The 22,329-nt window shown below is 35.1% G+C and overlaps 1 protein-coding gene and 1 long non-coding RNA gene across 3 annotated transcripts in view; one reads left to right on the top strand and one right to left on the bottom strand.

Moving 5' to 3' along the window:
* The window catches only part of BAIAP2L1 (BAR/IMD domain containing adaptor protein 2 like 1), a 44,137-nt gene that overhangs the window by 7,304 nt on the left and 14,504 nt on the right, over positions 1-22,329 (top strand). Inside the window, exons 2-3 of the mRNA XM_075165213.1 lie at positions 2,248-2,323; positions 5,747-5,833. Coding sequence (XP_075021314.1) covers positions 2,248-2,323; positions 5,747-5,833 — 163 coding nt within the window. The remainder of the gene's footprint in view (positions 1-2,247; positions 2,324-5,746; positions 5,834-22,329) is intronic.
* LOC142089142 (uncharacterized) lies at positions 1,101-21,708 on the bottom strand. Of its 2 annotated transcripts, XR_012676117.1 has the most exons (4): positions 20,496-21,455; positions 20,300-20,377; positions 14,228-14,369; positions 1,101-2,139 (listed from the first exon to the last, which is right to left on the bottom strand). It is a non-coding gene; the product is annotated as an uncharacterized LOC142089142 (long non-coding RNA). The 2 variants fall into 2 exon arrangements; XR_012676116.1 differs by lacking the exons at positions 20,300-20,377; positions 20,496-21,455 and adding an exon at positions 21,484-21,708.

Raw genomic sequence — 22,329 nt, 5'->3', positions numbered from 1 at the left:
TTAGAATCTATTAGTTTTATATCTTTTTTTTAATATCTATATTTTTTACTCAACATGACTTAAAATATTATTGGTGAAATCTCTGGAGTTAATTATTTTCTTCACTCTTTAAATTGACTGGAGTTTGGGTACAGCACTGTACTTGAAAAATAATAATAAAGTTCTGTCTGAATGACCTTGCCTGAAAATAAGACAAACGGGATGGTATTCCTGTTCGTTCTGTGTCCATGTATGTACTAAATATAAATATTTTCATTCTGTTAGTAGTATAACAGACAAAAGCTTGACACTATTTCACTTGTCATGCGTCTTGTATTTCTTGTAAACAGAAAGTGTCTGTTTTGAATTCTTTGAACTTGAAAGTTCTACTGTGTGAACAATATCTAGAAAGATGTGAGTTGTCATAATAATAGTAAGAATAACAGAATGGTGTCTTCAGGTATCTAATGATCTTCCTTTGATGATGATAAAATTTTAGAGAGTAATGTCACAGCTATAGTTTTTTAGGAAGATTCTGGGAAAAGAAGGTCTAGAATCTGCAAAAACTTTTAAGGTTCTCCTTTATGGAAATATAGGGCTTGTATTAAATTTATTTAAAAAAAAAAATATTCATTACCAAATTGTTCCTGAGACTTAGCAGCTGGTGTTATATGAAATTGTATTTTGTAGGGACGAGAGAAAAGAAAGGTTTAGAACATTGCAGTTACTTGACTATTAAATGACCAGGCACATACAGCAAATTCTAGAGTACTTGTTCAGATGTAGTTATTTACATACATAAAAGGGTTTTTTGTTAAACAAACATGCTGTGTCTTTAATTCAGATAGCAATTCTACCTGAAGAAACCAAGAAGCCACCAAATAAGTGAAGCTCAGAGCGCTCTCTTTCAAACTTATTTATCGTTGTTCAAAAGTTAATTGCAACATCCAGTATTTTGTAATACCACTATTTATGCTACATATGTTTGATACATCTTAAAAGGCATGATTCTGAGGAGTGAATAACTACTGCATGTATATCGGCATGTCAGCTTTTTTTTTTCCCTTCAGTGCTCATAACAAGATAAAAGTAACTTTGGAATATTGATTTGGGGGGGGTGGGGAGAGAGTTATTGTCTTTGACCAGAAAGAGGTAAACTGAAGCTTTCCTATGAGTAGGGACAACTCAAACTTTGTACGTGATTTTCCTTTTTGGAGTGGGCAAAGCTGCTTCTCTTCTTTTCTTCATCCCCCAACTTTGGGAAAATTCAACTTCGGATTCAAATTTAATGGCTTAACTTATTTTCTACTTTTTGCAAAGACTTGAAACTTTTCTATTTAATGGTGTTTTTCTATTTAATGGTGTAGCTATTTTCTTGCACTGTGAAGCTGCCTGTCACAATTTCTACCACTTCATCAGTTTATAGAATTTGCTAGGTATTAAAGTAGTCATGCTTGGAGCTGCTGGATTTCAGATTCTGGTTGTTTCAGCCAATAATTGTATTTAACAGCCAAAGCAGCTGCAGTGGATTTCTTTTTTTTCTCCTTCTATTTAAATAAGGTCATCATTTTCATTTTCTTTCAGGAAGAACTACAGCTTCGCACAATAAAATGCAGCATTTTCAAACTTTAAAAAAAAAAAAACACCAACAAAAAAAAAAACCAAAAAAAAACCACCACCAAAAACTGATTTCCCTAAATACTATCTGTAACTTAGAAAAGATGAATAAAGTGCTTAGTCTTCCCGTAATCAGATATCTGGTGCATTTCTTTTCTTTTTTTTCCTTTCCCCAGCAGTACTTTTTTTCAAGGGGGAGCGGGGGCAGGGGGGTGAAGAACTGAAATCTTGAACGATCATGAGAAAGTTCTCTTTATTGTCTGACTTTATAAAACAATTAGTGGATAAAGGTTTTTCTCTCATTCTTATTTCATCATCACCTACCATAAAAGAAGGGTCTGTGCAAACTTTGATCATATACTTGGCATCCTTTTATATTATAAACAGCCAGATTCCTTTTTACCTTTATTGAAATAGTTTACCTTTTTTTTTTTCCTGTTTGTTGATCTTAAATGCTCAGTTTCTTCTCCCTTCCATCCTTTGCTCTCCTCTTCCTCCCAAGTCTTCTATTTTTCATCTATCCACAGACTTTTCAGATGTGTGCTGTACATATGAAACATAAAAGTAGACCTAAGTGACACTGAGATAAATACTTTCATCCACTGTTGAATTGCCTTGGCTATAACACAAATTTTGTTTTCTGTTCACTAGAATGTTATGGAACAGTTCAATCCAGGACTGAGGAATTTAATAAATCTGGGGAAGAATTATGAAAAAGCTGTTAATGGTAAGTCTTCTAGGTGCTAACTTTAGAGAGAATGTTTAATTTTCATTTAAATATACATATTGGATATGACGGTTATGTATAAGCTTGATTTCCAAGCTGAACTTTGGATATGTGTAATTAGGGGAAAAACAAACAAACAAAAAAGTGCAAACACCCAAACATATGTACCTTCTCCCCCCCCCCTTTTTTTTTTTTTACTGTCCTGCAGAAGTTGCATCCCAAACACTTAGGCACAGAGCTACTGCAAAATAAACTGAACATAAAGTGTAAATAACCAAATAACCCACATTAGACTAATAATATAAATGGAAAAAAACAAAGTTATGTAAATTAGATTTCTCTTTTTTCCCCTGGAAATATCTTCCAAAGATATTTCATGTTCTTAGATCTGTTCCTACTCATCTATACACATCACTACCTAAGTAACCCTGTGAACAGAACAACTTGAATAAATAAGACTTGCAGGAGGGGATTAGGTTTTTTTTCTTATCCGTACTAAACCTGATGGTATCTTTTTAATGGAGTCAAAATCGGAACGAATAAATTTGAATCTAAGGACTGAGTCTCTCAAACTTTTTATAATGTGGTGGTTTACTTCCATTATTGACTTCACAGAAACTATCTATCTAAGAATGTGTTTCCAAGACTGGGCTCTAGATTCCCAAAGCTTATATTGTAGGACCTGTTAGAGCTTGCTCCATTTCACCTATGCAGACCTGTTGAGCTGCTTGATACTATATTAAAGCAATGTAAAATCTCTCTCATTTTGCCTCATTCAAGTCTGTGGCATATCTTTCCCCTACGTGTAATCTAGTACTCCGAGAAATGTGATACTGCAGAAGTAATGCATAGCCAAATAGACAGTGAAATCTCTCTTCATGCAAATTTTAGACCAGGCTTGAGAAAAAGATAAAACCAAAGCCTGCTGGAGATGAAAACAGGGAAATGTTGACTTATTTGCAGTAATGCCTAACCTGATGGATTAACATTGTGGTTACCTAATACATAACCTTAGGGATTATAGGTAGTACCAGAAGTAATAACAAGTGTTTTCATGTTTGGCTGAAAGATTTTTATGCCAGTTTCTGAGGGTTTTGCTTTTCACATACTTTACTGTTGATACGTTACACTGTGCCTCTTCTCTTTTAATTTGTCATCAGTAATTCACAATATAACTGTGCACAGCAACACTGGAGAGGCTGATAGATACTGTGTTCTAGCAAGTTTGCCTTTTAAGACCGGCTGATAAAGCATACCTAGCATGAATGTTTAATTTCAAATTAATACATGTTTACAATGTTGCAACAATGGTTGAAATATTACATTAAAGTCATCTTTGGGCTGTCATAAATTGTTAATCTTTTCTCCATAAGTTCTGAGTGGTATAAATAGATCTGTAACAAGGACTAAATACTCTGTTGCTAAACAAATACTTTGCAGCTTTCCAAACAAGTCAGGGTAGGCTGACCAAGAACATAAAACTTACAAGAACTTCTGATAGGTTTATAATGCATTTTTATACATTTTGAGGATAAAAGGTCAAAACTCCTTTTCCACAAAAGTAGTTTACTAGCCATAGTACTGGAAAAGAGACTATACAAGTGGAGTTCTTGATTTAGCTTGATTAGCACAGGAGAAATCACACACATTTTCTTCCTTTTCTAGTGCCTGTATTGGGATAAAAGATTGACTTGGGCTATCTTGAGAAAACATTAGATAGGAAGAGTTGGAATAACATAAAATCTTTGCGTATGGGCGGCATACTGCTCCATCAGTAGCACCAGTACAGTTCTGTTCAGAAGGTTTGAATATAGTGCACCTATGAGACGCAGCTTAGACAGAAATTCCCATTGTCTAATGCAACAGGGCCTCAAAAAGGATCTTTGTTTCTTTTGGAAAAGTTTCAGGCTTCTCAGTGAACATACTGTTAGGTAACCAAAGATGTCACCTTTGCTAGTAAAAACTATAAAACACAGACCTAAAATACTGTAACTGGCAATTACCATTTCCCCCCAGAAAAAAGTATTCTGAAGTCAACAGTGAGAGTCTGCACGGCTGCCACTTTAGGTTAAAAATCTACTACAAAAAAATTATGAAGACTTACTTCAATAAGTATTTTTCACTGCCTTTTACAATAAAAGCTTGCCAGTTTGTCCTTGTTATTTCTTTTCTTTGCGGTGTATAGATCAGTTCTAGACACTGCGAAGACGCAAGGCAACCATTGCGTGTTGTAGATCTACTACGTAGGTAATCTGTTTCTCACTACTGGCATCCCTGCAGTTTGAATCTTGATGTTTCTGTGTTCATTCTAGCAAAACTGGCTTTGCTGTTTAAATCAGCTATAACCAGGAAATGATTAACTGAGAATAACTGAAACCCCAGTGATATATATTAAGAGCTTATTGGTTCCTGTAAAACTGGAATTGAACTATAAACAATAAAAGGTGGGGAACTGTCCTGGGGTCAAAAAAAGATGAGTATCCAAGTGTTAAGTAGGGTCTATCTTTTTGGTCAGGAATGCTAAACCTTCCAGTTTGTTCTTAAACTGTATATGCACTTGTTACCTGAGGTTTTTATTGCTTAAAGTACTTGGAGTACAGGTTTCTCTGCCATCCTGAGTTCAGTGACAAAGATAAAAGTAGGCACTTTCCTGGAGTGTCAAAATAACTCTGTGCAGAAATTATATCTATCAATGCTAATTTTCCATGTCTGTCCAAGAAACCAGAGATCTTCCAACATTTAAGCTCACTAAGTTGCTGAACAATGTAATTTATAATAATCTTGGGAACATTGATGGTATGTTGAAAATTGAGAAAAGAATGCCAAATGGGTTATCTGCATAAGCTGAACATCATCTTTCAGAGACTTAATTTTTGAAGTTTTAACATTTAAGGCCTAAAATTTCCTTAAAGTGGAAAAGTTGGTGTTTATATGTAGGATCCTCAGATTTCAATGTATTGTTGTGACAAGAAATCATATTTGTTATTGCAGTATATGATGACTGCACGGTGTTATTCATAATGGTAATTTTTAGGAGTGGCTGTATCAGATGTATCGAACCTTTCACATTTCACTTTTCTTTTAAATATATCACACCTGGTGAACTGTATTTCATTATAGCTTTTTTTGAAGTGAGATTCTCTTTCAGCTAAGATATCTGGATATGTATGAAAGTTGGAACTAAATCACAGGCTGAAACTTCATTAATATATTCTGATGTTCTGTCTTTGTCACCTGATTTCACAAATTAGCAGGTAGGACAGGCACTTGAGTAACTTTCTCTGATAGCAGGATTTCCTTACTGCCGTATACCACTCTCTTGCTGTGTGCCCCGGATTACAAAATTTCATAGGATCATAGATTAATGAAAATGGAAAATACTTTGATTTTTTTTAACACTTTTTTTTTTTTCCTCCCCTCAAGCTATGGTAGTGGCTGGAAGAGCATATTATGATAGCCTTGCAAAGATTGGGGATATATCAGCTGATTCTCCAGTTTCTAAAGAATTAGGTAAGTTAAATCTCTTTTTTTTTTTTTTTTAAATTACTTCAGAATATAAACTTTATTTTTGTTTTCCTACTGGCAGTTCACAGAACTAATGTGAAGTAGAGAAGGATCGGAAGAAGTGTGTTTTACTCTTAAATAATGCATAGATGGAAGGGATTAGATTCCTTTAAGACGTATTATTTCTCAAGACACTTACAATGTTTTGACAAAATGACTTTTTTTTTACTTTTGTGAATATATTTCTGCCTATGCATTCAAAAGCATGTATTTTTTAGGTTCACATAATTCTATAATAAATAAATATGGAAAAATGTGTAGCTTGATTTTTAGTACAGGGATGAATGTTGAAATATTTCTGCAACAGAATACTGTTGAGGTATGAGGAGTCCTAGTGTATGGCAGCAGTTCTAAGCTAAAACAATTTTCTGGATGAGTTCCACTGTGAAGAGTTTAGTTCTACTTCACTATTTTTGATCAAGTATATCACTAAAAGTTCGCAGACGCATTATATTTATTTTCTAGTTGAGCTTTTGACAGAGAAACTGTAGAGTCAAAGATTGACTCTACATTGACATTAATGTAAAATTAATCCAAGTTCTGTACTTTCCTGAAAATAATTTCTGAATTTTTGAAAGATCGTCATTAGCACTTAGTTTTGTACTGCTTTGGCTAGCATTGAAATGATACTGCTCAATCTACAAAAATGAAGTTGTCATCGAACTATTTGTAATATTTCTGACACTATAAAACAAAGAAATAGGAACTATACTGGAAAGAGGAAACATTTGTTTAAGGCCTTCATTTGCTTTTTGACAAAAATAACTTGATGAAGTGTCTTGTCTGTGAACTTTTGATTATGGGCAATGTAGAACTCTTTCAATGATGTAACATGCGTCTGCTCCTGTAATTCACAATAGTATGTTAATTCAGCTGATTAAAAAGGATGTTTTTAAGTAAATGTTTTTTTAATGATTCTGCTGAAGCAGAATTGAGAGGAAAGACTCTCCTTGAATGGTGACCACTGGTTTCTATGTGCCTGCATACATTTTTATGATTTGTTCTGAAACCACTTCTGTGTGAGTGTTAACATTCTGTATTGAAAGTTGGGAGCGGCAGAACAGCAAACAGTACAAAGCAAACAGTCCTAATGTAGTTGCTTTCTGTATTTGCTTTGCAGGTTGTTTACAGGAAGGAGAGTTGCTGGTTTCAAATTGTAGAACAAAAGCATGAGAAAGTTAAAAGTAATAACCATGCAGAATCTTATAAAAATATCAACAAATGCATAACTACAATTTTTGCAATCAAGCAGTTGGTCATATGCATAGAAGTAATCTATTTATTGAACTTTGTATGATTGTGGGATATTATCTACTTGTTTGAAAATACTATCATTGGATAGTCTCAAGCTAAATTCTGAAAATAACTGTTTTTCCCTATTATTGGGGACAATACAGAATTGTGATTGAAAATATATTTTTGTTTAACTATGATTTCTTCCCTGCAATTATAAACCTTTTTCTAGATATACTGTATTGAGAAAACATGGCCTTCTTCAGGGTCAGGCCTCTAACACTGCTTTCCGTTCATCTTCTACTTAATCTGTTACTACAGAAAAATCTTTTCTTAAGGAAAACAGCAACTCTGGATTTCTTCCAGCATACTCTCTGATAGAATACTTACTTTAGAGATAAGAAAAGTCAATGAACACTAGAAAAGGCAGGATAATGTGGCTAGGAGTCTGTGAGAGATTTATTTGCATTTTCTTGAAAAAGTCTTAATAGTTCTGGAGCTGGGCTGCAACACTGACCTATTTAGCAAAGAAATATGATACACCCCAGATGTCTCTAAAAGTATCTTTGCTTAAAAAGAAAAAAAAGAATTTACTGCACCTTTTAGTATTTTAAAAACATTAAGATGCATGCTGAGCAATATCAGATGTGGAAGGACTAGATCAAACTTTGCTGTGATTTGCTCGTTTGTGGACCTTATTAACCCTAGTGGAGTTACTGTAGGCCCAGCCCACTGTGGAATTGTCTTTTCTGTGAGTTCCTTTAGACTTGCCAAAAGACACGTTATTGGCCACTAACAGCTCTGTCACGCATAATACTTCTGTTATCTTTGCCAAAAAAGAGGTCAGTAGTCATCAGTTAAGTTTTGTGATATGGCTGGGAACTGCTTTTCTGGACTGTATTCTCTTGAGCAGCAAGTGAGCTGACACACTAGCTTGTTTTATAAGAGCAACAGTCTAAAGGTGACTGGCAAAGAAGCAGAGAGGAGCAATGTCCTTAATTTTATATGTGCGTGTTATCTGTATCCAAATCTGATCTTTGGAATATTTCTGTAACTTTTTACTTTTCCCTTGTTTAAAATTATATTATAAGGCCTCTTCCTGTATCCTGTATTAACTGAAATCAATAGCAACATTCCCACAGATATCAGTAGGAAATCATTATATTCTTAGTATTTAAGATATTATCCTGCCCCTTCACAATGAATTAGGTAAACCAACAACGACCAAGTTCTAAAGTGTTTTGGAATGCTTTAATATTTGAGCATAAATTGAGGTACTGTGTTCTGGATTTCCAGTGTTTAGGTGTTTGGACAACCAGAAAATGTACATGTTTTCATCTGAGTAATAAAAATTTGAAGCACCCAAAGTAAATATTTAAACTAATGCTTGAAACTAATCTGTATAAAAACAAACAAGCCCCTCCCCTCCATGGTTTACCAATTTAACCACAATCAGGACAATTGGCTTATAGGTGGCAAGACTTCAGAGTAATCAGAAATCCATGGTGCTGATTTTTTACCTCATTTTATCATCTACAGCAGAAATGAAGGGAAAGCATATTTGCCAATTAATTATCTTTGACTCATCTTAAATGTACATGCCTTCTTCATTAGCGTTGTTTCACCCATCAGCCACTAGGTACTTTTTGGCTGTAAAACAAGGTGTTAGAACAAGATTTCTTCCTTTCCCCCTTTCTCCAATAGTTAACAAATCAAGCTGTAATTTTTGCAGATACAGTTCATATTTAAATCAGTTTTCTGAATAATGAACAGGGGAATGAGGCAGGAACCAAGGTTTCGGGTCTTTCCTGTAGCAACCTCACCTTTAGTAGTGGCAGATGAAAAATAATGTATTATTCTAAATTCAGTTGTGTTGCATTAAACTTCTTACGCTTAATTATGAAAGGACTGCAAGGCTCAGATGGCTAAACCACAATATTATTTAGAATTTATGGAGAATCTTTACTGGAATATCGCACTGAGTCATTTCACAGTTCAAACCCAAACCTGCTGGGTGACCTAGAGCATATTTACTGCCAAGTGTGATGTAAAGATTTGTATCAAAAACACAGTCAATCTTTCCTTCTCATAAGGAAACGCAGAACATGGTCTTCCTGTAATGAGATAGTAAAATGGATTCCAGCCCCACAGGCAGGGTAGAAACAGAAATGGAAAAGAAATAGGGAAGAAAATTTTTGAAGTAGAGAGTAAAATGCATAGAGGGCAGAGAAAAAGTGGGGCAAAAATGTCGAGTAAAAATCTGAGAAAGTGCTTTCCTCTGTTGAATGAGATTGGAGCAGAGGAGGGAAACAAGAGAATGAAATTAAAATCTGGATATTCCAGCTGATTCAGAGCTTTTGTACTAAGTATCTGTATCTTTCAATTCTGGTTGAAGCTCTCTGAATTATTTTAATACAGAATAACTTAATATGAGTAAGTTGAGGAAGTAGAATAATATACTGCATTCATAATACAATCCTTATGAATAAGGGATAAGTTGATTTACGTCAACATTCTTCCTAATTTTTTATTTTCCTAAATTTCGAAGCTTGTAGTCCCTCAGACTTGGCTATGAGCATTAGAAACATAACCTGAATTTATGTAGTTCAAGTTATTCTGCAATATGGAATTTGCATATCTATCTTTCTTAGGCACCTTTTGGAAATCCCACTAGGAAGAAAAGATAGGAAACAAGAAACTGCACGGTTAAAAATGTTAAGATTTTATACTATGCAAATTCCAGCATACCACATCAGCACAATAAAATTTTGTGTTTCAATAATGCACTAAAAATAATTTCGCGTAGATACTATACCACTGGTAGAGTGTTAAAATAGTAGCTTTCATGATGTGTTGGCAATCTTTTTTGTCTTGCCCAAAATACGGGTTTATGAGGCTTTGTCTGATCGATTTTTAGTGCTTATAATTTTAATAAACTCTCTCTTCTAGTAACATAGGCTGTCTTTGTAGCTTTCACTTGCTCAAGGAATCAGGAAGTTATTTCCTGCTCACTCATTGAATGCTACTTCTCATATCTTCCCAACTATCCTCTTTAGCACCTGCCAGTTATTGTAGCTACAACTCATTTATTGTATTATGGTGTAAAGTCCCAATTTGTTTGTTATGTGGCAACGGTATCTATAGCAGCCACCCACAATTATATTATGGGTCTGTACCTAGAGCTTATTGCTCAAGAACTAATAAGTGTAAACTATTCCTTGCTTGTCAAACTATAAAAAAGCCAAATTGTAAGAAAAATACTACATTGTATGGTCTTGACCAATGGAACTAAATTGCAGAAGTTGAGCATGTTAAAAGGAAAATCAGAGGAGACAAAAATCTCTTCCCTAATCTAACCAAGACTGATAATTTATTTAAAGATTACTCTGTGTTATAGGCTTATTTTTTTCATAGTCTCATTCTGTTAAAACTTATCTGGAAACAGGTATGCAAAAGCTTATGCTCATCTATAGTCTGAAATGTAAGAATTTGGAAAAATTTAGGTTCTTTTCAGGAGACATTTTCTGGTTAAAAACCACTACAGGTTATCTAGAGAAGCAAGTATTGAACAAAAAGATTGCTCTGTGTTATGGCAGTCACATGATAGGGAGAGGTGGGGAGAAAAAACCCAAAAACTTCTAATGGTGCGTATAGTAAGTGGAATCCTTGCCTGACAGAGGATGAGCCCTGAACTTTATATTCCTCTCATGCACAAAAGAAAGGATGTTCTTAGGGTCTAAAAGCCAGTATTTGAACATATTCATGAAACACAAGTTTGCTCATAAATTTTTAAAGGTCTCCCACAACTCATCATGCTTTGTCAAATACAAAATCTCAATTTTTTTGTGATATAGCAATACACACAGTAATATAGTAATTACAGTAATACTACGATATGGATAACTGGGGGCAGGGGTTCTCTATATGCATGTTTCCTTTTTTTGAGAGCCCTTATACTTCTCTGCAGTTAGCCAAATGTCTATAGTTATTGGGGTAACAGCATATTAGTTTGAGACTCAAGGTTGATAAACCATCGGTCAGTTAAGAGAATAAGCTAATGATTAGTGAATAGGCCTGCAATTTATCCAATAGCTAGCATTTCTTATGAATCTGTATGAGTAAGCTAGTAAGTTAGAGCTCTTGAGTAACATCTAACAGGATCACAGAGATCCTTTGGTAACTGTTTTCTAGCTTTTCTTAAAGCAAACGAACAATTAACAATTTGATAATAATGTAAATTTAATACTAATGTAATTAGTAGTGTGAAGTTCAATCTATAGAGAGTTCTATCTGATTTTTTTTTTTTAGTGATAACCACTTCATTTTACATTTGCAGCTAAGAGAAACCCTGTGGACTTTTATCTTTCTTTCCTCATTTCTATTTGCAGAAATAAGACCTTTCTATACCAGAAACTGTGAGCTTTAAGTGGCCAACTCATACAGAAAAAATTTTGGAACTGAATTGGAAAATTCTTATTTTGCTAAAAAGAACGTATCTCCTTGCTGAAAAATTTCTAATCAGAATGTAACGTAAGGCAATACCATCTTTTAAAAACACTTACCTTGCAAGTATGTGTCATTCAAAACTGTCTATTTCCTTCCTGATTAATAAGCAAAATTGCCACTTGAGCGGGTGCTTTTCAAAGCTATAGCTCTCTCCTGCTACTTCTGTGATATAGCACATAAGTGTCACTCTCACTATTGAGAAAGCCAAGCAGAAAAAGAAAACTGCATGCTTTAGGATGAATGTAGCTAGTTGCACTTCAATTAAAAAAAAAAAAAAAAGGGTGGGGAGGGGGGAGTTGTTGGCTTACTTTAGCATATAAATTGACCCTTTCAGCTGGAATCCTATTTCACTTGTCTTAGAAAGATGACACCTAGCACCCTTCCCTTCACCGGCTCATTTAAACTAAAGAAAAGAGATCTGTCATCTTGTCCCATCTTACTTAACTGCATCAGTGTCGTTTCTTCTCTAGTAAAAATGTTCTGGTTTTGGAATAGATTATGTCGGAGGGAAAGGCAAGTGAAGCATGCCAGCAACTACAGAACCTCTTTAGCACCTCATCGGGTGGAAACTTCTGGGAAACTAGCTTAGAGGCTGCAGTTTAAGTAGTTAGTATATCAGGCCAGCTTTTCCTATGGAGCATTAATAAAATGCTCTTCTACTGTATTTATAATGAAATTGCATTGGAAGAAGCCACTCCATTCTTTTCTTATAAAAGGAATGTACAGAGCACGCTATCTTGAAAAGGAAATACAAAGTAGTCATGTGGGTTTTTTTCAGGAGTGAGGTTTTGTATCTTCTGATTTTATAATTACATTCTGGGTTTGTGCTATATAGACCTACAATCTGCTATAAGAAAGCTAGGAGGAGTTGAGCCAGCCTTGCTAGATACATTTCTACTGATGAAAACAGTAACTGGATTAGTGGAAACTTCTTGCTATTCATAGTTCTACTTTTCAAGGTCATTTACAAGGTTAAAGTGAGCCAAACAATCATATTGACAAACTTTTTTTCCTCTAGAATCAGTGCTTTTGATGTTCAGTATTCTGCATGTAAACTTTTGATAAAAGTCTGCTGGAAGAAAGAAAAACTTCAGCCTTAGATTCTTAAATATGAACAACTTAACTCCACATCTAATAATTTGCCTGACCATCTATTGCAGAGCTATTGGAAGCTGTATATATACACTGATTTATAAATCAATTTAACTATTCAGATATTCATAAGCATGTGCCCTGCCAATGGCCTGGCAAAAGCTCCTGCAAGTCAGTATTCGTGAACAGTGGAGAATACTTGGCACTGTGCTATTAATAAAACAAAAAGAAGGGCAAGAGAAACCTGTTACCATGTTGCTATCCAGAACCATTATTAACAAACAAACAAAAATCATAGAGCGATAAATAATCAGTGAAGAAGGTTGCCACAAAACATGTCCTGGACAAGGGTGATCAGGTGGCATCAAACAATGAAGCTAAAAAATCGTTAGCTTAAAATCTTTCGGTTGTTGTTGTTCTTAAGTTCTATAATCTTTCCCCGCTAAAATATAAAACAGAAATGATCCTACCGAGAAAGAGAGTGAACAAGAGATGGGTTTGTTATTAAACGTAAAGAATGTAAATGCTTAAAAATGGATATTGCAGCTTGTTCTTGTACGACTACCCCAAAAAAATGTTTGTTCTGTATACAATCATGTTGTTGTAACTTCTATTATGAAGACTTCCAGTTAAGGTGCAAATTTTCTGGTTCTAGAAATGGCTGAAGGGAGGAATAGATCATGAAAATACACAAGGCTTTTTGGGAACAATTGCAGGGCACTGATGTTGCAGAATACTAGCACTAGGGGAAGAAAAGATGACAGGTATTCATAGGACTTTAGTGATATTTTTCCAGTTATTTTTTCAGATTAAATTCTAGATAATTGGTCATATTTCTGAGTCAATTTCAGTATTTTATTCCTTTTTTTTTTCCTCTCATTACAGCAACCTGTAAACTGAAGCTGAGTCTCCTGCTTTTAGTGATAAGATATGGGTATAACACTCTTACAGTACACAGCCCTGAATTTCTCAGGGTGGTTAACTTACCAGTTCATAGGTAGCATTGGCAGTACTGTTCCTTGTGATGCATCATTATGGTGTTACGGTTATAGTGTAATAGCTATGACATCAATGCATGTGTCTTTGCACCTGCTACTGTAAGCACACCTACTTGTGTGTGATGACTCTGGAGTTTAGCACAGAACACCCATAATGATACATGTGACCACACACCCTCAAGGGAAAAATTAGATATTCAAAACACCTAAAGTGAGCGTGTACTTAATTGATAACTATGCCTCAAAGGCTGAAGAAAATAGCAAAAATACCATGAAGGGCATCCTTAAAGATTTTCTGACTGTATTGGAACAGTTAAATTTCACATGAGTCTCACAGGTAGCGAAGACATCTTTCATCTTGCAGTGGAAACCCTGAACTTCACCTGTGTGTACACACAATGTTTTCTAGATTGTGGCTAGTGTCTGTCTAGAAGGGAGTAATTCGAAGTGTGAGAACTGGCATTCTGCGTGCACGGCAGGTGTGTGTTCTCCGGCAGCTCTTTGAACTTACCCAAACATAGTACGATCACAAGGTGCTGGGGCTAGTACAGCAGGCAGGGGGCCGTTCTCTCTCAGCTGATGTTTAGCAGTCGTACTTTTTCTTCACCGCCACCCCCAGGTATGTCTGTTGGCGAAGAAATAAGCCTGAGAGCCTGTGTAGAGAAAATATACTTAGTTGTCTTCTCAGTGAGAGAAATAGACGGAAAATGGAAAGTGAATGACAACATTGCGAAGAAAATGACATCATATATGTAATTAGCTTGTAAATCCTTTAACCAAAGGTCTAACTATATTTTGTATGTACAGTCAGCTCTTACTGATGAATTATTTCTAAACAAAACAAATCCAGTATCAGTTGTAGATGTCCTTGATGTTCCTAAGTTGTGGGGCCGGGGGGAACGGACAACCACTTGTCTTGGACTTCTGAGGAAAAGACTCTTATCAAAACTTTCAGCTCAGTTTGGGTGTGGATTTTGGGGGGGTTTTTTTGGACACTGCTAAGACCGGGAAACTCGATGGCAGTTCCAAAGTGCTGTAATAAAAATTGCAGTGATTCCTTGCCTTTTACTGAATATTATGTAACATTTGTAATGATAACGTAAATATTTATCCTCTCTAGTACTGGAAACCCATCAAGAACTTCAGAACTTCATGTTTAGCATGATTTGTTTGTTCCAGTCCTGCTGAAACACAGAGATTAGCTCTGTTGTATGATCTTCCCTAACTAATCTGCCTAAAAACAGCAGGGCTTCATACAGGCAAGTTCAGGCTTGTGGTTGTATGGTAACTTATTTTCTTTGCACCTGACTTGTGTAAGGATTACAAGTCACTGGTTTAACACCACTGCAGCTCAAGTATGAAAAGCTATTGTATATAAGGCTTTCAAGGCCCTATGAAAGATCAGTCTCTGACAAACATATATTGTGGTTTTGTATGTTTGGGTAAAAAAATAAATGCCTGCAGCAGTCTTCATATATATTACTAATGGAGTAACAGGTGGAAAAACAAGTTTGCCATTGTTCATGCATTATTTATGTGGCATATGCTTTTCCTTTCCTTTTTTTCACATTAAAACTTAGTTACTATGCTTACCAATCATCTGAAACAAGATGAATATTTCATGTTAATTACCATCTATTCAATGATGTAGTAGGTTTAAAAAATTCTAATCTCTGAATTTTTTTGACTAAGAGATCAAAACAGCTTGGGAGAGAAAGGGGAATTAGACTAGCAGACTGAACTTTGCTAAAACTGTAATAAAGTCACATTCCTCTCTAAAATATAATGTAAGCTAATATTTCTGTTCTGTTTAAAATTGTAAAATAGGAGCATCACACCAAGAACAAACTCAGAGTAACTGGAAATTGTAATGGTCTTGATAATCTCTTAAGTATTCACTCTTGTAAAGTCTTATGTGGGAATAGCTAATTTGTGAACAGTTCATTGCCCACTTTATAGCATGTAGTGCATGGTATGAATTTTGTAGTACTTTTAAAAATCACTTATGTCAAACTGAAAGAATTTTGCATTAATTTTAGACTAAGTAAAGTATATCTAAAAAGCAAGTTGATCCTTGGGTTTAACTGAATATGGCTTTTTTTATAAACAGTCATAGACTTCCTGAGGTATAAAGAGCTGAGGAGTTCTTTGTATCTTTTAATATTAAATATTCCAAAGCTTTAAAAAAAAAACATAATTTGAATTCAAGTCTTATGTATTGGGGAAGTACTTCATTATGCATTTTATACTATTTTCTTTCACATGATCATCAACAAAGTTTTAGGACAAGGAAAAGATTACTACATAATTTTGATCCTGAACTACAAAATAAAATGGTATCGTAAATAAGAGGTGCTAGGCTACCCTGTAGAAGTGAACTGTGCTCTATCCCTTCACTGTTTGTCTAATTATGAAATGGGAGAAGGATTTTTGAATATCAGGATTCTTTAATTCTATTCTTCATGCTGAAAGCAATGTGTAATCTAACGGCAGGGAAAGTGTTAAAGAGAGTATTGCCAAGTATGTGTTCTAGAAAACTTTACTCCAAATAATATACAGCTAAGCTGCTGAGAATTGGTGGTTAGGCTTTTGTTTTTCCCTTTAGACATATAAATTCATTTTGGGTAAAATCACAGCCATCATCTTATAATTGGTCCTGAATGCATTTTTTTCCATCCAGTTCCACAACATAATAAGCCTGTGACTAGAAGACGGAGGTCCTTGAGAAGATGGTCACAGCTCAACCGTGGCCACCACCAGTGCAATTTATGCACACACACACACACACACACACACCCCCCTCCGATTTTTAACTTCAAGCAGATGAAGTTTTGACTGTGGTCAAACGTACATAAAAACTCTGTGCATGGGCTAGAATATATTTTTTCACTAGGGAGCCATATGAAGAACACAGGCAGTGAAGCCCTATGAGAAGGAGAAAGGAGAGCACTATGAGTTCATCACCACCTAACACTATGGGTCCCCAACTCACAAAATTAGCAACAGTGTCTTGCACAATCCTGTTTATTGCTTACTGGTTTTGTCTGGACATGGAGGCAAGATACTTAGACTTAGGCATCTTCAAGGGTCTTACGAACTTTGGAAGACTGTTTATCTCTTCTGTATCAATGAGACTGTAAAATATCTAAAAAGATTTTAAATATTTAGAAGTAATGGAACTTGTGAAAAAATAGTGATAAAACTGAGCTATGGAGAAATTGAAACTTCTTAACTCTGAGCATTAAATCAGTTTCAGATAATTACTTGAAATATTGTGAGCTAACTTTAGGTGAGAAATGATGCTTTGAAAGCAACTTCATATAAAACACATAGTTAAAGGGGAGCTGAAAGCATGAGATTATTTGTATGTTAAATGAGTAATTGCTGCAGTTTATTTTGTGCGGGAGCCTAATGAAAACAACTTTGACAACACATGCTGTTAACAGGACTACAATTTTTATGTCTTTATGTATCTTTAACTGTATAGCACTCTAAATTTTATTTTTGCATGTCAAATAATATCATAATGTTCAGTTTCATTCCTCATTTTTTGATTTTATTTTACTGGACTAGTACATGAATACACAGATTTCAGCCATTGTGTCGTGGAGGGTTTTTTATTTCTTTTAAACCATGTTTAATCTGTTTTAAATTAACTTATTTGCTTGTTATATCGCAGAAACATATCTGTTGTTCACAGCCTTGGTGAGAACTCTGCATATTTTAAAATAAAAATTCATCTGAGAATGCCATTTAGAATGTGACATTATCTTTGCTTCTATTTTTGTTTTATTTACAGTGTTTATTTATTTACAGTTTTTATTTATTTATTTGCTGTTCTAGCAAAACATAACTATCTATTTGGAGGTGCTGCTTCAGGGCACTACATCTAGCATGTATAGTGGACTTAAAAAACTTTATTATACTCTGAAATCTCTTCCCCTTTTCTCTATTGTAGGTTTTTTTTCTCTTTTTCTATTCTTCCCCTTCACCTTCTGCAGTCACCTTCACAAAATGGTATTGAATGGTCATGGGTCAATGCCATTTTATAAAATGAACTACAGAGAGATTTACTCCTTGCTTCCTATTTCATGTTCGTTCATGCAGTAAGGAAAGGCAGACTTGACCGAGTCCTATTGATTTATGTGCATATTAGTATTAATTCTACAGATTGTGAGGGTTTTTTAAAGCATTCTGGACAAATTGTATTAGAAGCAAAGTACAGTTAGAGCTTGGGAAGTTTTACATTACTTTGTCCTTCTTTATGATTTTATTCTTTCACATTAAATTCCAGTAAGGCTTTTTGCCTTCTTTAAAGCATCTGTTGCACAATTAAATCCTTCTGCAATAAATCCTTCCTATGACAGAATGATAAATTTAACGCATTTGAGGCTTAACAGGTGTTTTGTTTAATCATATTTATTTGTTATCCTGTATTCATTTGAAACTTTCTATTTTACTACCTTTCAGGGGCTACTGGCTTCAAAGGACTTTTTCTAACTTTCCCTTGTCATAAATACTTTTCTTCTGGGCAAAGGGTAACTTGGAAGAAAGAGAGCATCTTGACAGAAATGGCATCTAATAATACATTTGAACTATATTCTCTCCATGTGTAGCTTTGACTCAGCCCTTCATTCTCTTGTTTAATGTAAATAATTATGTAGTTTCATCTCTAAGACATGAAGTTACTAGACCTGCCCTGAATGCAAAATAGGACAACAGGAGATAAATGAGTGATATAATTAAGCACTTTGTCTGTTCCCAGACATGTAAGAAAGTCTCTCTATTAAGAGACTTAAAATTTTTCAAGAGTGACCTCCTCTAAATAAACCAAAATTGATGTATATTTCAGGTAAGGTGATGCAATTAATACTTCTATTGATTCTAATATAGCTATTTAGTATTTTCAAAGTTTAAGTGATTTTGTTGGTAGCTGTTAATATTTGTTTCTGTGACAGAACTCTATTGATTAAGTTCCATTTTTGTTTCTAACTTGAACTAATTCTTCTAGTCTTCTATTCGTAAGAACAGTCAACATAAGCTAGAAACATAAATACGCAGTACAATCACCCAGTGCAAACAGTGAGGTTTAAGTGTAACTGCTGCAGAAGTTCTGTATTCTGGCCTTACAATGAATATTTCTGTTAGACATTGCTTTCCTTGTTTTTCATCTACTGTGAAGACAGTCTTTTAAGGATGTCTTCTTGCTCATGGGATGCTGTGTATGGAGAAATAACTGTTACATGCTTTGGCTTAGTGATTTTTTTTTCTTGGTAACAAACCCAACAGTATTAATGGAATTCTCATCTGTCTTATTTTCTCAATAGAAAATATAGATACAACCAACAGCCTTGGTTAAGCCTAAAAATATTCCACAAATTCCTGAAGCTTCAGCTTAAAAGATCTTTCTACCTATGCATTGAACCCATCTGAAACTAAAATAAATTTATCATGGCACTTGGCATTACTGGTCATGGTCATATTTCAGATTATAGCTGTATTACGTAGCATGGTTTCAAGAACCATACATGAGAAATGTTTGGTTTATTTTTAAGTTATTTAAGGTATTTGAGATATTCCCCCAAAATCCCTATCTGAAAGAGATTGTTTCTTCTCTTCCCTGTAGTGCACTTATAAGGCAATAGCAAAATAACAGAACAAGTATCTATAAACATTTACAACTACGTTTTGGTTTTCTAAAACAAATGTGGGAATACTTAATGTACCTCTACTCTTTTAGTCACAAAGATTTCACGTTCAGGGTGTGGGGGAATGGAAAGCAGAAAAAAGTATCTTTGAAAGGCAAGTATTTTAATAGTTATGTTTATCAAGACTGGTGGTTTTGGTTTATTAATTCATTGCATAATATGATGCCTAACACTGGTTAAAGTTTACAGTATGTCTGCCACAAATTGGACTTAAGTGGTCTGTTATCATGCACTCCAGTCATGTCATTATGTTTGATAGGTTTGGGGTTTGCCAATAAATGATGACAAGCTTAATATTTGATTATTGTGTATTATGAGCTCTCATATATAAAACCTGATCATGAGCATTTTTAGTTGATGTGGGAAATACATGTTTGTCTTCACCTTAAGTGGTTTTCTGTACCTTTTTACAAGATGAATATTTACTGAACATTAGAGCCTGGCCTTAGGTTATACTGTCATTAATCCAGAGTAACCCATTGTCTTTATTAGACCTATTCTATAATTCACGATTGTAATTAAAATCAAAATACTATATTGAAGTTGTTCAATTTCCATTCTACTTGGACACTGTTATATGTAGACTAGGGGTTGTTTTGCCTTTCCTGAATTAGTCTTCCACAAAAACTTGTCTGCTTGTAGAAATCTTATTTGGGAGGCCATCAAAATGTGGCTAACCCATTACCTTAAACTGGCAGTAAATAAACAGTATATGTTCACTGTAAAAATGTTCCCTATTCGAAGTGCACAACCTGACCTATAATTTAAACTATAATTTAAATCTTAATAGGTCAGAGTGTGCTTACTATCGGTTCTTTTCAAAATGTTGATTCAAAACATGAAAGAGGAAATTAAATGGGTGAGCCAGTACATACAGTGCCTGTGAATTACCGGTGCAGTAAGTAGATTCCAGCATAAAATGGCTTTTGCCTGATGCACAGCACACGGGGAGTCTTTGGTTGAGAGAAAAAGAAAATGCAATTAGAGATATAGTCACTGATATCTAAAAATACTACTTAGAAGTGTTCTAGAACACTCTAAAATAAACTCGTAAAATAATCCAGCACAAACCATTTAGAAGGAAGTGTAGTTTTTAAAGTTCTCTTCATTTCAGGACATGTTTTGGCAGTATTCTTTGTAATAAAGATGAAAAAACCTGTTTCTAACCAAGCATTCACAGCCGAAAGACTTGAAGGCTGCAGTCAGTTCAAGTGCTGTGTGAGACAAAAATAACAACCTCCGAGCGTCAGGTTTTCCATTCTTGACGCACCAGGTGAATGGGTTGTTTTATTGAGCGTTTACACTGTGGTGGCAGGGCAGGCCAGAGGAAGGGAGTGTGAAAGAGCGATGCGAGAGCTGAGTCAATACCCGACGTTGTTGGATGTCTGTCGGTACTTGGAACGCTAAGGTTGGCTGCGTTAGCGTTGCCAAGTATTAGCTAAGTGTGCTGCTTTGGCAGCAGATTCTCAGAACGTACTTTTTACAAAGAGGGGAGGATAAGTTCAGTTTAAAAAGAACAAAAATCTATAAGGGCCATTTCAACACTCACCCTGAATTTCTATGACTTCCCAAATAGCTTTCTAGTCTGCAATATTTAAAACCAAACAAACTTTGTAATTTTATTTGTATTTCTTGATTATTTTTTTCCTGATTTCTTTTAACACTATTTTCCTTTTTAGGTTGCAGATAAGTGTTTACAAAACTCTTCTAATTTTAAAAGCCCGTTACAGTCTAAAATGTATCTTTTCAGTTGTGTTCGGTGAAACAGAAACACTACGGACTGAAGTGCATTCACTTCTACAGCCTTAAAATAACAGGGTGGCTTACTCATGTCCGTTACTTCAAGTGCTTATGTAACTACATTGTATTTACTTTTCTATTGCATACTAGCAACTAATTACTATAGCGCCTCTCACTTCTCATGGTATTTATACTTCTGTAGTCACCAGCAACTTTAAACATGAACAAAAAAATCATAGCACTCTGTAGGCTGTACAGAAGGACTCGGGGGGGTGGGGGGGGGTGGGGAATACAGCACCCCTCTGTCTCCCCCACCTACCATCCTGAGTGCTAATTCCTTTTTCTTGCTAATCAAGGGGTTGACTGTTCTCATTGTATTCTGATTCCTTCTTCCAAGTGTCCTGTAGCCTGTTGTGCAAAGAGACGTGGAGGCTGGGATTGGGGCGTGAAGAGGGATTCCTGAAAAGTCGGGAGAGATGCATGTTTTTCTTCCTGCCTCATGTTTCCCCATAAACCATAATGCAGACCCACATTTTACATTACTTAGTTACTGCGTCATATTGCTTCACAGGACAGAAGATATGGTTCTCATTTCAAAGAAACAAAAATTTTGAGATGTAACTTGAAAATGACAGAAAAGAAGGGAGAAAGGTGATAGGGGACACTATGGGAATGCATTTACGTTATATGGGAAGGTTACGAAATCACTAACATGCACTATGGGGAGACAGGTTTTGATGGCTGGGGAGAATACGAGAAGGACCTCATGAAAAGTTGTCATTCATTGTATTTAGCCAAATTTTTTAATTATCTGCACCTTTTGGGAGCTTTTGTGTGTACCTGAAGGATCTGAAGCATTATAGGATGATAAGTCTTTGCTGACTAACTCAGGAGGGGTTCTTAAAGAATATGAACGGTAGAAAACAAGATTTGTAAAGCAGCATGTTGAACAGTTAATGCACCCTTTTTTTTCCCTTTGAAAAAAGGAAACTGAGAATCGCATAAGATAACAAATAGGAGGGGACACACAGAGCAGTCCCATGCAGTGACTCTGCCAGTGATATGTAATCAGAATTACAGAATTGTGTGTACCTTTGTAAAGCTTGCCGGTACATTAGGACAGCACTATTGCGGGTTTAATACTGCAAGCACCTGCATGGCAAAT

Source organism: Calonectris borealis, chromosome 16, assembly GCF_964195595.1.
Source record: "Calonectris borealis chromosome 16, bCalBor7.hap1.2, whole genome shotgun sequence".
NCBI classification, from domain to species: Eukaryota; Metazoa; Chordata; class Aves; order Procellariiformes; family Procellariidae; genus Calonectris; species Calonectris borealis.
Note: the sequence above shows the minus strand (reverse complement) of the source record. Positions and strands in the feature narration are given on the sequence as shown.